This window comes from Procambarus clarkii, chromosome 68, assembly GCF_040958095.1.
Source record: "Procambarus clarkii isolate CNS0578487 chromosome 68, FALCON_Pclarkii_2.0, whole genome shotgun sequence".
Lineage (NCBI taxonomy): Eukaryota > Metazoa > Arthropoda > Malacostraca > Decapoda > Cambaridae > Procambarus > Procambarus clarkii.
Window position 1 is genome coordinate 13,935,613 of NC_091217.1, and position 15,648 is coordinate 13,951,260.

Consider the following 15,648-nt stretch of genomic DNA (forward strand, 5'->3'; position numbering starts at 1 on the left):
AGGATTTACTGGGCGCAATTCCTTAACTGTAGCCTCTGTTTAACGCAACAGTAAAATGTGTACTTGGATGAAAAAACGATTCTTCGCGGCGGGGATCGTATTCCAGGGACCTGCCCGAAACGCTACGCGTACTAGTGGCTGTACAAGAATGTAACAACTCTTGTATAAACAACAACAACAGGTAGATACTTATATATAATGTGTGTATATAGCGTAATAACACCACAAACAATATTGTTGAAGGACAAATATTAGTGCGTCTGGCCTTGAGGGCGGCCGCCGATCAGCTGACTGTGTGAGTAGCTACGTCTTATGGTCTTTACTCACCATACAAGCTTAGATGTACAGTTATGGTGAACAAAACATGTAAATACGTATATATAACGTCTGTGTATAGTGAATAAATACAGAAAGAGTATTGTGGGAGGTGAATGAGGGTGAGTGAGGTGGTGTTGAGGGAGGGAGTGGCAGTGAGTGGCTCGCTGGTGTTTGGCGGTCACTCCTCATTGCTTTTTGACTCACAAGACCAACTTAGTAGTTCGTTATGGTGTACAAAACATGCAAATACTTATATATAACCTGTGTATATAGTGTAACAACAGCAAAACTATTTGTTTATTGTTTTATGAACATAATAATTGAATCACTAATATGCACACCATAATTTTGAGTACAGCAATGGTTCACACATTTCATAATATAAATATACCACAATTCACTGTATGGAATAATATTACTGCAAAAAAACTAAGAAAAAATCAATCAGAGACATTGAAATAATTAGGTAATAATATATTTGTGGCAACTGCCGTCTGACAGCTCGGGCGGAGTAGACCTCGTCTGGCGAAGGCTCTGCCAACGCCCCTTTTTTGCCACACTTCCCTACCCTATTGCGGCTAAAATATTCCACCTACGATTTTTTTTTTTTTTTCCGTGATCAGGGAACAAAAATGAACACTTCTATAAGACGAAAGAATTTTTTGGATTTTTTTTTTTTTGTTGCGCCTGTGGGTGTGAATTCCATTTGGGCCCCTAGCGGTTTGAGGGTTAAGAGAACATAGGACAAAAGGACATAGGTGCAAGCTGGAAATGAAGGTTAACCCTTAAATGGCGCATAGCTATATACCATTTGACACCCACAGGTGCATACCAAAAAAAAAAAAAAAAAAAAATTATTTTTTCTTCCTAACCTGTTAATTTGTGTTCTATGATCACAGGAAAAATAATAAAAAAATCGTAAGTGGCATATATTGCCCACTACAGGGCGGGGAAGTGTGACAAAAATCAGGCGCTGACTGAGCGTGCGTCCCAGGCGGTCTGTTGATCGCCAGCTGTCAGGCCAGAGTTTCCACAAAGAGATAATTACCTAATTATTTCAATGTCTCTGATTGATTTTTCGTAGTTTTTTTTGCTGTAATATTATTCAATAGTGTGTAGTGTGATATATTTATATAATAAAATGAGTGAATCATCGCTGTACTCAAAAATATGGTGTGCGTATTGTTGATTCAATTATGTTCATCAAACAGTGAACAAATACTTTGTTGGTTATTACACTATATACACAGGTTATATATAAGTATCTGCATGTTTTGTTCTCCATGACAAACCACTAAGTTGGTATGCTGAGTGGCAGTGGCAATGGCAGGCAGTGACTGGCTGCCACTGGCTGCCACTCCCTCCCTCACCTCACCTCACCTGCCTTGCCACCATTCTCCACCCACCATACTGTTTTTGCTTTTATATACAGACGTTATATATAAGTATTTACATGTTTTGTTCACCATAACTGTACATCTAAGCTTGTATGGTGAGTAAAGGCAGAGAGACGTAGCTACTCACACAGTCAGCTGGTGGCGGCCACCCTCAAGGCCAGACGCACTAATATTTCTCCTACAACAATACTGTTTGTGGTGTTATTACGCTATATACACACATTATATAAAAATATCTACCTGTTTTATTCACCGTACTTGTACAAGTAAACTGGTATGGTGCCCAAAGACCATCGTGGTCATCAGTAAACAACATAAGTCCTGCAGACGACGCTCCTCCCTCACCAAAATGGCGGCTCCCAACCTCCTACTCTCGCTGTTATCTCACACTATACACACGTTATATATAAGTATCTACATTTGTGTTCACCATAGCGAACCACTAAGCTGGTATGGTGAGTGCAGTCAATAAAAGGTGGCCACACACACTCAAAAGACAACGCCACCATCCTCCCTCCCACAGCATTACTCCTCCCTCCATGGCGCACAGCGCCAAATATCACCACAATCCTGCTATTATCAGAACCCTGGTCAGTTTTATCACAGTCAGGGGTCTTCTGTAATAATAGCATCGCTACATAATAGCATGAACAAGTATATTATGGCATTTTTAGGGGATGCTGTGGTCACAAGCTGAACAGCAGTGCTGTGAGCTCATGCTGCGTGCGTCAGGCTTGGTAGCTCACTCAATACTGAGGCCCCTAACACCCTGGAGTTTGGCCCACGATTTTTTTTAAAAATGGCGTCTGTTTACAAGAGCCCTGATGAAGGTGTGGTGAACCCCGTGTATCCGCGGGCCGTTTAAATCTTGCGTAGTACTCCAAAGCATCATATGATGCGATGCGCAATTTACTGCAAGTCGGTCAAAGCATCATATGATGCAATGCGCAATTGACGGGTTAAGGAAGCCACCTCCTTCCATAGCTTTATGGCAGATTAGACAGATTATTCGAATGTCATGATAGTTGAATTATAATGTAACACGTACAACAATGCAAGCTGTGGGCCATAAAGAGCTAGACCTCATTTACTTGTAGTTATTGTTTGGTAAGCAGTTAGGTAAGCACCACCACAATGCTACCACCGGTACCTCCACCACAATGTGTGTGTTCACCAAAACAACTTTCTCCCAACCTTCCTTCATAGTAACCTGTGCTCACTACACCTTCCTGAACTCATTGTTTTCCAGTATTTATTAACACTATCACATTCCTGGCAGAAGGCTCTTTAACTTTCCCTTTGTGCGCCCAGCATTTCGGGCGACCGCGCGGCGACACTGAAATATTTATACTCTTTTTGGTCTAACCTTAATTTTCCATTTATGTATTTAATTTTGGTATCAATTTGTTCGCAAGAGAATGCTCTAGAGGAATATATATATAAAATTTCACCAAAGCCGACATGAGACCCGCACCAAATAAAAAACTATGGCGATCGTTAGCCGTGAGTGCCAAACAGCGATGAAATGTTTATGCTCTTTTCAGGTTTGTCAACCCCAGAATTGTTCTACGTCGTTAATTTTGGTATCATTGTGATCGCAATAAAATTCCGTACACAGACATATGAATATAAAGTACAAGACATGGGCGCGTCCCACCCGCAAGACCGCGCGAAGTTGCCCAAGGGTTACCCCTACCGAGCGCCCAACTGCACATCGGCTACACTCCTACTGAAAAGTTTATACTCTTTTTCATGTTTTTGACTGTAATTTTCGATGTACGTGTTTCATTTTGGTATCAATGTGTTCTCGATGAAATGTTCTAGAGGAACATACGTATAACATGTCACCATAGCTAACGTGATGCCGGCACCAAATAAAAAACTTAAGTTGTTTGATTTCCGTGCACGCCAAACAGCGCGAACATGTTGCTACTCTTTTCAGGTTTATCAGGTCCAAACTTGTTCGACATCGTTCTTTTTTGTATCACTGTGATCGCAATAAAATTTCCTACACAGACATAAGCATATAAATTATTTAACATGGGGTCACATGTTAAAGACCCCTAAAGTTGCCGAAGCCTTTCCCGCTAGAGCACACTCATTGCCACACCCGCTACACCCAATACACCAGACAAACACATACAGTTTGCTAACAGAATTTTTGTGCAACATTGTTCATTGTGGTATCAAATTATTAGCAATAAAATGCTCTAAATAGAAAGACAATTATAAGCAATAACAACCGCAATATATATAAGCAATACCAATAACAAAGTATAGAGACTAAAGTCGGCCAAGTTACCTGTGAGCGTGAAAAATCTGTAACATGTATATACTCGTTTCAGTTTTCTCACCTTATTTCTCGTGCTACATTGTTCGTTTTGGTATCATTGTGTTCGCAATAGAATTCTTTATAGGGGTATATTCATATAAGATCTAACAGCCCGGAGTGAGTCCCACAGCAAAGCCTAAAGTCGGCCAAGTTACCCATGAACGAGCACCAATTGGCACACCTGCAGACTATTGTATATACTCGTTCAGTTTGATAACATAAATTTTTTACTGTGTCCTTCATTTTGGTATCAAACTGTTTGCAATTGAGAGGCGAGTGTTAAAAAACTAGTCCCATAATAATAGAACAATAAATAGAATTTAAACAAATATTTTAACTTTTTGACGGTTTTTGACGCTCATCACCACAAAATTATTTATATCTTTCCAGTGTTCTGACATTAATTTTCATGTTACATCTTTCATTTTGGTATCAAATTGTGCGCAATCTATAGGCGCTCATTTTGAAACCACCTAGAAGTTGATCAGATGAAAATTTAATTTTATACAAATATTTTAATTTATGACTCTCAAGATAGTCATCGGATTACGTTAAGGAGAAAAACTTATGACTATAAACTCGCCCCTCGGGGCAAAATTTAAAAAAAAAATTTATAATAGGAGGGCTCGGAGCGCAATAGTGTTAAGCATCTATAATGACTTCATTCTCTGTAATCATTATACCACTTAATATATTCTGAAGTATAAAGGCTTGACACCTGTCTTGATTGGCCATGGTCTAAACATAAAATTTTTAAGTTTCTTGTACCAATTCATGTTTTGTGTTTTTACCTCAGGTTGCAGCCAAGCACAAAGTAGAAAAACAGAAAGCTGATGCAATGAAACTGAGATCTGAGGTTGAGCAGCGGAAGAGGCAGTTGTTGGATAAGCAGATGCAGCAGCTCAAGGTAAAGGAAATATGTATTATTTGTTTCAGTGGGAGAAGTTCTGCTTTATATATGGACTTTTTGACCATAACTAGAGTGGGGGTTCTGGGAGTTCTTCTACTCCCCCAATCCTGGCCTAGGACCTATATTGATTTCTGATAACCTGGTCCTATTGATTGGTGCTTGGAGTAGCAGTACTATATGAGCTTTGTTTTCAAAAGCCCACTGAAGTGGATATTTGGGTTATAGAGCCAAATTCGTGTCGAGATAAACCTTCATATCTGGACAGAAATCTGGAAACTGGAGATTTGGCTGGATAATGTAGAATGGCATAGAATCTAAGTCAATTCCAGATAATTATCTAGATAAACTTTGCCATACCCGGACAGAAATCTGAATAACCCGAGATTAGGTTACGTAAATTTTCATAACTACACATTTCATGATCTAAAGTACAGGTATTAAAGACAAATTTCAAGGTAAACTGAAGTTTGTTTTAAATTATATTTTCTGGGGGGAGCCCCGTTGGCTCCCTGGAGCTTATCCAGGCTGATACGGTAATGTCAGACTTTGGCATCAGTCATTTGCATGGAGTTCTACGGGCCTACCGAGGACCATGAGCCAGAACCTGGTCCCCGTCAGGGAGGCAAGGGGAGCAATGGCCTATAGAAACCTCCCCCCCCTGTGTGGTTGGAAGGAGTCTGTCTGCCATCGACCAGGTCAGGCATCTAGAAAGGTAAGTGTCCCAAAACAAACCCTCATTCTGGTGAAAATTGCTTCAAAAAGCCGAACAAGTGGATAGAACTCCCTAAACAGAAACGAGCAAACGATCATGATGTCACTCGTCACAGCGCCGCTGTCTGCGCAGCTCCCCCCTGCTCCGGAAGGGGAAGCCACGTGCTAGGTTGGTTGCTACGCTGGATGCTCCGAGGCTACCCCGTTTTGCTTATAGGGACCCGGACTTGGGGGTGATGGTCGCTTCGACCTTGGTTTTGTCTGCACCCCTTGTCCTTTCCCTGTTGTTGTTCGGTCTAGTTCCCCCCCCCCCCCCCTACTTCCGGCGCAGAAAAGTCTGAGGGTTTCCAAGTCGAGGCAGGGTTTAGACGGTCTTGAGACTCGGGTAGTCTCAGGGATACCCCTTCCGGTGTGGCGATGGAGGCATTAGAGTCTGATCTCCCAGCTGAAGCCTCTGGGGTCTGACCACTGGGCCCCCTTCTGTCCGACTTTTATGGCTGTGCCAGCCTTTTCTTTTGAGGCCAAGGCTTTTGGGAGATGACTCACCCCGGGTCCAGATGCGAAGAAACTCGGGGCTTGGGAGGGGCTGACTTGGGGCCCTTACGCTCCGTTGGACCACGCCTGGAGTTTTCTGCCCTCTGAGCAGAACTGTTACTGTTACAAGGAGTGGGGTTTTCTTCCCCCCTCCCCCCTCTGCGTACGAATTGGATTTGGTGTCTGCCTCACCACCGGGTACAGTTGTGTCCCCCTTCAGGTGCTTCGGTCCTGTCTTCCAGAGGTTTTCGACTTCCCGCATCCAGCCTAATGTGGTGCGTGAGGCCTTTATGGTTTACCTTCTGTGCTAGTCGGATTATGCCTCTATCATGGATCCGTCTTCGTTCAGGTTTGGGTCTTTGTTTCCCTACTGGATCCGGTATGAGGTTCCGGAGTCGTCCTGGCTGGCGGACTGTCCTGTTTTTTGGTTTGGAGGCATGGCATACCTTCTGTCGTTACCGCACGCTTGAGTGGCGTGAGGCATTGACAGTGGTCCAGGTTTTCCTGGGGGGCGAGTTTGAGCACCTCAATGAGTGCTTGTTTGCCCCTGCCCTACCTCGGGATGTAGGCCAGGATTTTACACAACTCCCCCCTGCACCCGAGCTATGTCAATAGGCCGTTCTCCCTCTTCGTCCTTACATCATTTTGGCCTTGTTTGTGCCTCGGAGAGGCTACAGGATCCAGTAAGTTCAGTAGAACTTCGGTTTCAACTCTTTTAACCCTGTCGTAGCTCAGTTTATTAAGGCAGTGTCTGGGATGCTCCCGGACGCAGGTTCGAATTCTTGTCATGGCCCTTGTGGATTTGTTGGTATCTGAGATCATAACGTCCCTGATTATGTCTTCGTTGTATTAGACCAGATCTAGAATAGTCTCATTTTTAGGAAAAATGCAACTTCTCTAGGCCACTACAGCTAAACTGCAAGAGGTAGAGACCCTTTACTTGCATTTTCGTGCTTCATGCGGTGCTATTTAACAATACCAAAAGAAAAATTACTGATGGGACCTGGTACAGTATTATGTCACACGATCAAAGAAAGTAGCTTCAGGGAGCCACCGGACTCGCCCAGAAATTGGAATTTCGTTACATTCAATAGTGATTTTTTTTTATCAGCCTTATGGAATTGTACCATGATGTGTTGAAAAATCTTTTCCTGGTTTGTTCCTATATTTTAAAAGAATTTTTGAAATTTCCATACTATATTGTTAATAATACACATTTATCTGTTCATTCCAGGTACTAGTAAATAAATTGGAAACAAACAAAGCTAACATGAAATCAGAAGAAAAGAAAGTTCTTTTGGATACTATAAAGTCTCTTCAAGCAGCAATTGAAGCCACAAGGTCACAGGTAGTTGGAGGAGATGTACCAAAAAGTAAAGTCCAAGTAGACAGGGAAATCCTTGACACAGAATTAGAGTTGTATTCTGTTCAAGCAGAAGGTGGAGACATTACCAAGTTGCGTGTGCAGCTTAATCAGCTGCGAACACAGCAGCAAGCAGCAGGATACCTGCCTTCTCGCTCTCTTAGACATGGGCCATATGGGGCTGCAAGGTAAATATACTTTGTTATATTTGCTATACAAAAAGTACATCATTCTACTCTGGCCTTCTTATACTCATGGATTATATTAGTGTTAGTTCCAAAATAATTACAGTTCATTGAGTAAACTTAGTTTTAAAGATACTGTACAGTATTGTATACTGTATATAAATTAATTTTAAAATATAGTCTCATGACTGCATGGTGAATGTAAGCTATTGAGTTAGTAATTTTTTTTAACAACCTATTAACCTAAATATTGACATGTCTAGGGGTGGTCACTATATTCGTGGACGTGGAGTTGGTAGCCTGGGACGTGGTGTTCCCCGAGGTCGCGGAAGAGGTGCACGGGGATATGGTCATTCTTTTGCATCAGTGGACAGGCGAACTACGAAGTTAAATGCCTCGGGATTTGAGAGAGAAGACAAAGAAGAAGTCTTAGCTCATTTTAGTGTAAGTTGAACATCTTAAATGTATTTTTCTGGAAGTTCATGTAAGCATTTCAAGGATGTTTCTCAAATATATTTAAAAAACTATTTACTTGGTTTTGGAGTTTGAATTTAATTTTGTGCCATGGGTACATTTTCACATTTATAGTGTGAAAAAGTCAACAAATAAATTCTTAGGGTGTTAACACTTTCACACTCCCTGCGAGCCACCTGTAACGCACCGAAAGGTAGGCCGAGTATTGCCGGTGAACACACAACGCAATGCCAAACTCTTTAACTTACAATGTTTATACTTAACAATAAGTATATTATACTTACGTCTTATACGTAAGACTAAGCAAAAATTTAGGCTTGATGCAAAGAGCGTCATAACGTATTGTGTGTGTGTTGGTTTATGACGCTGAGAGCGGCATCAGGGTAGGAAAGTTTTAAAATCTTAGCTTGGTGCCCTTGCTTCTATTTTTGCCAATTTAATATTAATGAAGGTATAATGGAGCAAAAATATATATAATAGTGAATGAAAGTCCTAGAAGGAAAAATTTAATTCAAATTTCAGACAATGGTAAGCTGTTTTTTAAAGAAGTTGGTTATTAGTGGAAGTGCTACTGAAATTATTAATGCCAAACATGAGAGGGCATTATATGGTAAATATGAAATTACAAATGCTTCTAGCCTTCACTCTGCATGATAGATGTGTTATGGGAAAACTTTATGCTACACAAAATCATGCTTCAATAATTTAATGTTTTATTAGAAAAATATGAATGCATTCCAGAGAAACCTGAATATTACCCTTTCCACTTGTTACTATAAAATAATAGAATTTCTTGAACATTATTACAATGTACAACGTTCTTTATGTGGTCCTCAGGTGATAGTTTCTTATCTAGAAACACCCCTAGATCTCTTTCTTTATCAAAATTCTTTAAAGATTTCCCATATAATTTATAGGTTGTGTGGGGTCTGTGTTCTTCTGTTCTACATTCAATAAAATGGCATTTATTCACATTAAATTTCATTTGCCAAGTGGTGCTCCATATACTTATTTTGTCCAGGGCATGACAATCGTCTAAGCTTCTTATCCTTTCTATTATCTTAGCATCATCAGCAAACATGTTCATATAATTCTGTATTTCATCTGGTAGATCATTTATGTAGACAGTGAACAGTAGGGCTGATGGATCACCAGTAATCGTGGTTAGTCCTGATTCTTTTCAGCCAAGTGCCTTTCTGTGGGGCGCCCCATCAGCTCTCTGAATCATTCCGAACTGATATGTGCTTCGTTAGTTTGGCAGTCATTAGTCACAGGAGTTCTTATGTTTTCCGGGAATCACGAGCCAGAACCTGACCCCCTCAGAGAGGCGCAGGGGGCAATACCCTATGAGCACTTTAAATTTAAAGTATGTCATACTTGCCATCAACCGAGAAAGGACCCAGAAAGGTAGGCAAATCAAAACAGACCACTGTCTGATTAACCTGTGCAATCTACATCCTAAAAGATCAAAATAACTCCCTAGAAAGAAACCAAACAAGCAACAATTTCATACGATTAGCACTTCTGCTCGTTAGGGGGCAAGGGGGGAGCCGACAGAGCTCCTGTGTTGGTAGCTACTCAAATACCCTCATTATTTGGGGATGAGACTCGGGCGGCTTCAGGGGCTGCCCCATTTGATGCGGGGACAGGCATTTGAGACTTATCCTCCCGTCGAGGCTTCTGGGTCTTTCCAGTGGGTCTCTTTCTTTGATGCCTTTTCCTTGGACTGCCTTTTCTTCAAGAGTGGAGGGCATTGAGCATGGCTCTGCCCCAGAGCCTGGTTTGGAGGCTTCCGGGGCTGGGGGGTTGGCCTGGGGTGCTTTGGCCCCTTTAGATCCTACCTGAGCTTAGGTGCCCTTGCTTCCTTGTATGAGTTTGTTATGGTTCGGCTCCCCTCTTCCCCCTCTTTCTCCTAGGTTCGATTCCAGGTTCCCTTGGGTTCCGCGGCTTCGTCCTTCCAGAAGTTTTCTACTTTGATTTTCCCTGTGGAGGTTCAGGAGGCCCTCCTGAACCAGGAGGTGCCTACCTCCTGCAAGACCCAGATTTTGCCTCTGTGATGTACCTGATCTCTTGAGTTTGGGTCTTCATTCCCGTATTGGGTGTGTTATGAGGGTTTTTCTTTAATATATAGTTTGGTATGACTTAATTTAATGTAATTACCTAAGCATAGTTTCACGGTTTAGAGCTACACTTGTTGTAATGTTCCTCCTAGTACTCTGTTTTATAACGTTTGAAACTGCTGATGGTTTGGCCTCCGGCACCACCTCACTTAACTTGTTTCTACTGTCTACCACTTTGTTTGCAAAAGGAAACTTTCTAATATTTTTTCACCTTTTGTTTCCTTCGCTTAAAGCCGTGACCTCTTGTTCGCGAAGTTGCTGGTTTCAGGAATTTGTCTCTGTCAGTTTAGTTAATTCCTCTTAGTATTTCGTAAGTGGTAATCATATCACTTCTCTCTTCTTTCTTCTCATTTTGGTACGTTTAATGCCCCCTCTCTCTCCTCGTAACTTTTGTTTTTCAATTTCAGAAGCCATTTTGTAGCATGCCTTTGCACCTTTTCCAGTTTATTTATGTGCTTCTTGAGATTTGGGCACCATACAACTGTTACATATTCCAATTTTGGTCTCACAAAAGTCATGAACAGATTTTTAATGTTTCACTATCCATATATTTAAAAGAAAGTTTGAAGTTCGAAAGCGACTCATACGCTCCTCACAGAATGATGTGTGTATGTTCCTCTGGCAATTGCTTTCTGTCCAAAAACCCACTCCTAGGTCTTGTTCTTTATTAGAGTTCTGTAATTTCTTTCCACGTAATTTGTAAGTTGTTTCCACATTCCGATTCCACATTCCGATTCCACATTCCGTTTCCACATTTCCGATTCCACATTCCATAACATGGCATATATTCACATTGAATTCTATTTGCCACTTGATGCTCCAAGCACTTATTGTATCCAGATCAATTTGAAGGTCATTTCAATCGTCTGCATCTCCTATCTTACCCAGTAACGTAACATCATTCACAAACATGTTCATATAATTCTGTATTCCTTCTGGTAGATCGTTTATGTAGACGATGAACATTACCGGTGCAAGAACTGAAACCCTGAGGTACTCCACTCATGACATTTCTTCAGCCCAAGGGAGCCGGTCGGCCGAGCGGACAGTGCGCTGGACTTGTGATCCTGTGGTCCTGGGTTCGATCCCAGGCGCCGGCGAGAAACAATGGGCAGAGTTTCTTTCACCCTATGCCCCTGTTACCTAGCAGTAAAATAGGTACCTGGGTGTTAGTTGTCACGGGCTGCTTCCTGGGGGTGGAGGCCTGGTCTAGGACCAGGCCGCAGGGACACTAAAAAGCCCCGAAATCATCTCAAGATAACCTCAAGATAAGATAATACATTGCTTCTGATTACTGCCCTCATTTTTCTGTAAAAAAAATTCATCCATGTTAAGAACCTCTGTCACACCAGTGTGTTCCAGTTTCCAGGCACTTTGTGCACACAGTACGGTGCTGAAGTTGTGGCCAGAGGCTGATTTGGATTCTTCCAACCTCCATGCTACGGCTTCATTCGGACTGTGCCCCTGTGGTTCGTTTTCTGAACCTGTGAGAGACATTTTGGTCCATTACCTTTTGGAGCTAGATGTTTTGGGGAGCTTGTCTGAATTTCAGGGTTTAATTCTCAGTATTATTCACATTTAGGGAGTGTCCAATGCTCTAGCAGACAGTCTATCTTGTCTTGAGAATGGTCCAGGACAAACCAAAACGTCGTCGTCCCTTCACTTTCTAGTGTGTGGTTTGGTCAACAGTCTATCCTGGTTCCTTCCAATATCCACGGGGTGAATCATTAACACTGCTTCCTTTCTTTGGTATTGCAAGACATTCAGGCTCACTGATGTGGATCTCTTTGCATTGATTTGGATCCAGCACCTTTCTCTTGATGAGGCTGTTGTTCCTCGATCACAAGGCTCTCGCATTGGATTCCTTTAGCTGAACTGGTGGGGGTTTGTGACTTTCCCCAGCTCAGCGGTTGCTCTGGGTCCTGGCCAGGTTGGGGTACTAACAAAGGATGTTGGTCCTTCTGCCCCATTGGTGGCCAGCTGTACCTCAGTTTCAGGCGCTGTTTGCTGTGTCTGAACCTAAGCGTTATTCCGCAACTCCACTTCTTTTGAAAGGTTAGTGCAGTGACGTATTTTACTGATTTGACCGCTTCGGCTCTTTGCATCATGTATTTTTTACACATCCTTATTGCCATTTCTATGGCAAGCAGGTGGCTACTTTGATGGTGTCCCGCCTGCAGTTTTCTTGGCGACAGTATGAACCTTTTCTGGGGGGAGCTCCTACGGCTCCCCGGAGCTTACCAGGCTGATATGCTAATGTCAGACTTTGGCATCAGTCATGTGTACGGAGTTCTTATGGGCCTACCGGGGACCACGAGCCAGAACCTGGCCCCTTCTAGAGAGGCAAGGGAAGCAATGGCCTATAGAAACCCCCGTGTGGTTGAAAGCATTCTATGTCTGCCGTCGACCAGATTAGGCACCCAGAAAGTGTCCCAAAACAAACCTCTATTCTGGTGAAAATTGCAACCAAAAACCGAACGAGTGGATAGAACTCCCCAAACAAAAATGAGCAAACTAGTATGACGTCACCCGTCATCGCGTCACTGTCTGCGCAGCTCCCCCCTCCCCGGGAGGGGGAAGGGGTAGCCCCAGACCTACCAAGCTGGTGATCCACACCCCAGTTCTTCGGCTGATGCTAATTGCACCAGTTGTGTGCTCCGGTTCTAGTGGTTGTTTCAGCACTGTACCTAGAGTGTGGTGTCTGTCTTCTAGGTGGTGTGTGAGCCGGGAATGAGTCTCCAGTACTCTGGCTGCATGTGCCTAGGGTTACCTTCCCTAGGTGCCCTGTAAGTACTGCCCTTGGGGCTTGGGGTTACCTTCCACAAGTTCCTTGGGTCCTGCTTCTGCTAGGCCGTTTGCTGCTCGGTTTTTGGCCACCCTTTGTGTGATAGGGGGTTCGCCTTAGGGTAAGGGGCTATTTGCACTGACGGGGCGCAGGGTGCTGCACAGCTTGTTTTCACCAATCATAGCGGCCGACTCTGTTCCGCCTGGGTACGCTGTACTCTTGCGGAGTTTTCTTTTTCTGTTTGTCTACCTGGTGGGGGGCTCTGCCTTTGGTTTTTCCCCCCTTTGTGCCGGGTTCTCTTCCTTCTTCCGGTGGTTCCCCCTGCTAGGTTCCCGTGAGTGTACACGTCCCGGGGGTTCAGCTCTTAGAACGTTGTTTGGTAGCCATGGGCGGCGGTTTGCAGTACCCTACCTGGGATTACCTGAGCGTGAGTCCTCTTATAGTAAACGCTCAGGACACTGGGAAACCCCTAGGGTGAGCGTGGGCCCGATGGATGTGGCCCTGGAGTCCCCCCCCCCCTCGCTTTGTGCGAGTTCGAGGGTTGCTCTGTCACCTTGTCTCAGAGTGACTCTTCACTGTTTTGCCTCCATCTGCAGCCTGTGAGGTCGGTGACACCAATAAAATGCTCTAAATAGAAAGACAAAAATAAGCAATAACAACCGCAATATATATAAGCAATACCAATAACAAAGTATAAAGACTAAAGTCGGCCAAGTTACCCGTGAGCACGCAAAATCTGCAAAATGTATATACTTGTTTCAGTTTTCTCACCTTATTTCTCGTGCTACATTGTTCGTTTTGGTATCATTGTGTTCGCAATAGAATTCTGTATAGGGGTATATTCATATAAGATCTAACAGCCCGGAGCGAGTCCCACAGCAAAGTCTAAAGTCGGCCTAGTTGCCCGTGAACGAGCACCAATTGGCACACCTGCAGACTAATGTATATACTCGTTCAGTTTGATAAAATAGATTTTCGTGGTATGTCCTTCATTTTGGTATCAAATTGTTTGCAATAAAAAGGGGCGTATTTTAAAACTAGTCCCATAATAATAAACAATAAATAGGATTTTAACAAATATTTTAACTTTTGGATGCTTTTTGACACTCATCACAAGAAAATTATTTATATCATTCCAGTGTTCTGACATTAATTTTCATGTTATGTTTTTATTTTGGTATCAAATTGTGCACAGTCTAAAGGTGCTCATTTTGAAACCACCTAGAAGTTGAGTGGATGAAAATTTAATTTTATACAAATATTTTAGTTTGATTCTCAAAGATAGTCATCGGATTACGGTAAGGAGAAAAACTTGTGACTATGTTAGGAGGACTCGGAGCGCGATACTGATAATGTTCCCAGGCTTCATCAACCTTGTGCTGTTTTGGGGGTCGTGTCTTTTGACCTGCTGTCTTGGCCTCATTGTGACTACCTGCTGTTCCTTCTCCTTCCTGGTGTGTCCCTGTTTTTCTTCTCTGAGAAGTTAGCTTCAATGAGCAACAAGGGGCTTGAATTAAATGTCAATTTCTGGGTGACCCTTAGTGGCTCTCTGATTCATTTCTCCCCTCCCCTTCTAGATTATTGTTTGAGGGTATTTTGTGTGTGTGCATTTGCTGCAGAAGTGATTGCTTCAGCCAGTGGACAGCACAAGTCCTGGCACCCTCCCTTCCCAAATGAGTGGCAGGTGTGGGGTGGAACACCACATGTTTGTTTCAAGAGATTTGATAGTTTACATCGTTGGCAAGGTTTGTTTTGTGGGTTATCTGGCATTAGTCTCTCTTGAACCTAGCGGTTGTCTTAACTGGTTCGCTGAATTTCTGGGTGCCCCTTTGAGTTGGCCAAATGGCACCTGCTCCTTGTGATTCTGTGAGGGGGGAGCCAAGTTCTAGTCCTCGGTAGGCCAAACTGAATTCCACGGCTGGTGCAATCAAGTAGTTGGGAGCTGTCTTAGCAAGATAGCTTCAGGTACTTACCCGGGTCTCCCTGAAAGCGGCGTTTCATTACATTCAACACATGATTTTTCACTTGGCCACACTTGTGGAAAAAGAATTTGTGCACTCCACACTGATTTTTTTATTGATAAGAAGTGCATTAAAAAACAAGAAAGGAAGTTTCTCCTAGTACTTGGTTCATAACATAGACCACAATTACTTTATAATATGATAGTGGGACATTCGGAAAGTACAAAATGCTACAGCTACATAAAAACATGATTCATTTCAAAAATATAAGTTTGGACGGGTCTTGTACATATGCAATGTTTACAAACTCAGCGAGAGGTGTGAGCTTGTTTTTGTTAGGTAAGCTCATTTATATTAGGTCTAATTTGAGACACTCATCTCATCAACACGCACACAATCCTCTCTCTTTTCTTGTCTTTGATATTTGTCAGAGCTCAATATCCATGTGAAGAACATGTCATGGACACCTTTGCTTGTCCTTGACTCTTCCCGCCACACATGCCATCCTCTCTCGCTGCGCCCTTTGGGAACCACTACCACTAGGCCAGTACTGGCCTA

The 15,648-nt window shown here is 42.8% G+C and overlaps 1 protein-coding gene across 6 annotated transcripts in view; it reads left to right on the plus strand.

Annotated features, from left to right (window-relative positions):
* The window catches only part of swm (Zinc finger protein swm), a 108,958-nt gene that overhangs the window by 56,619 nt on the left and 36,691 nt on the right, over positions 1 to 15,648 (plus strand). For all 6 annotated transcript variants that reach the window (XM_045769259.2, XM_045769266.2, XM_045769267.2 and 3 more), the window contains 3 exons: positions 4,844 to 4,954; positions 7,437 to 7,753; positions 8,014 to 8,194. In XM_045769259.2, coding sequence (XP_045625215.1) covers positions 4,844 to 4,954; positions 7,437 to 7,753; positions 8,014 to 8,194 — 609 coding nt within the window. The remainder of the gene's footprint in view (positions 1 to 4,843; positions 4,955 to 7,436; positions 7,754 to 8,013; positions 8,195 to 15,648) is intronic.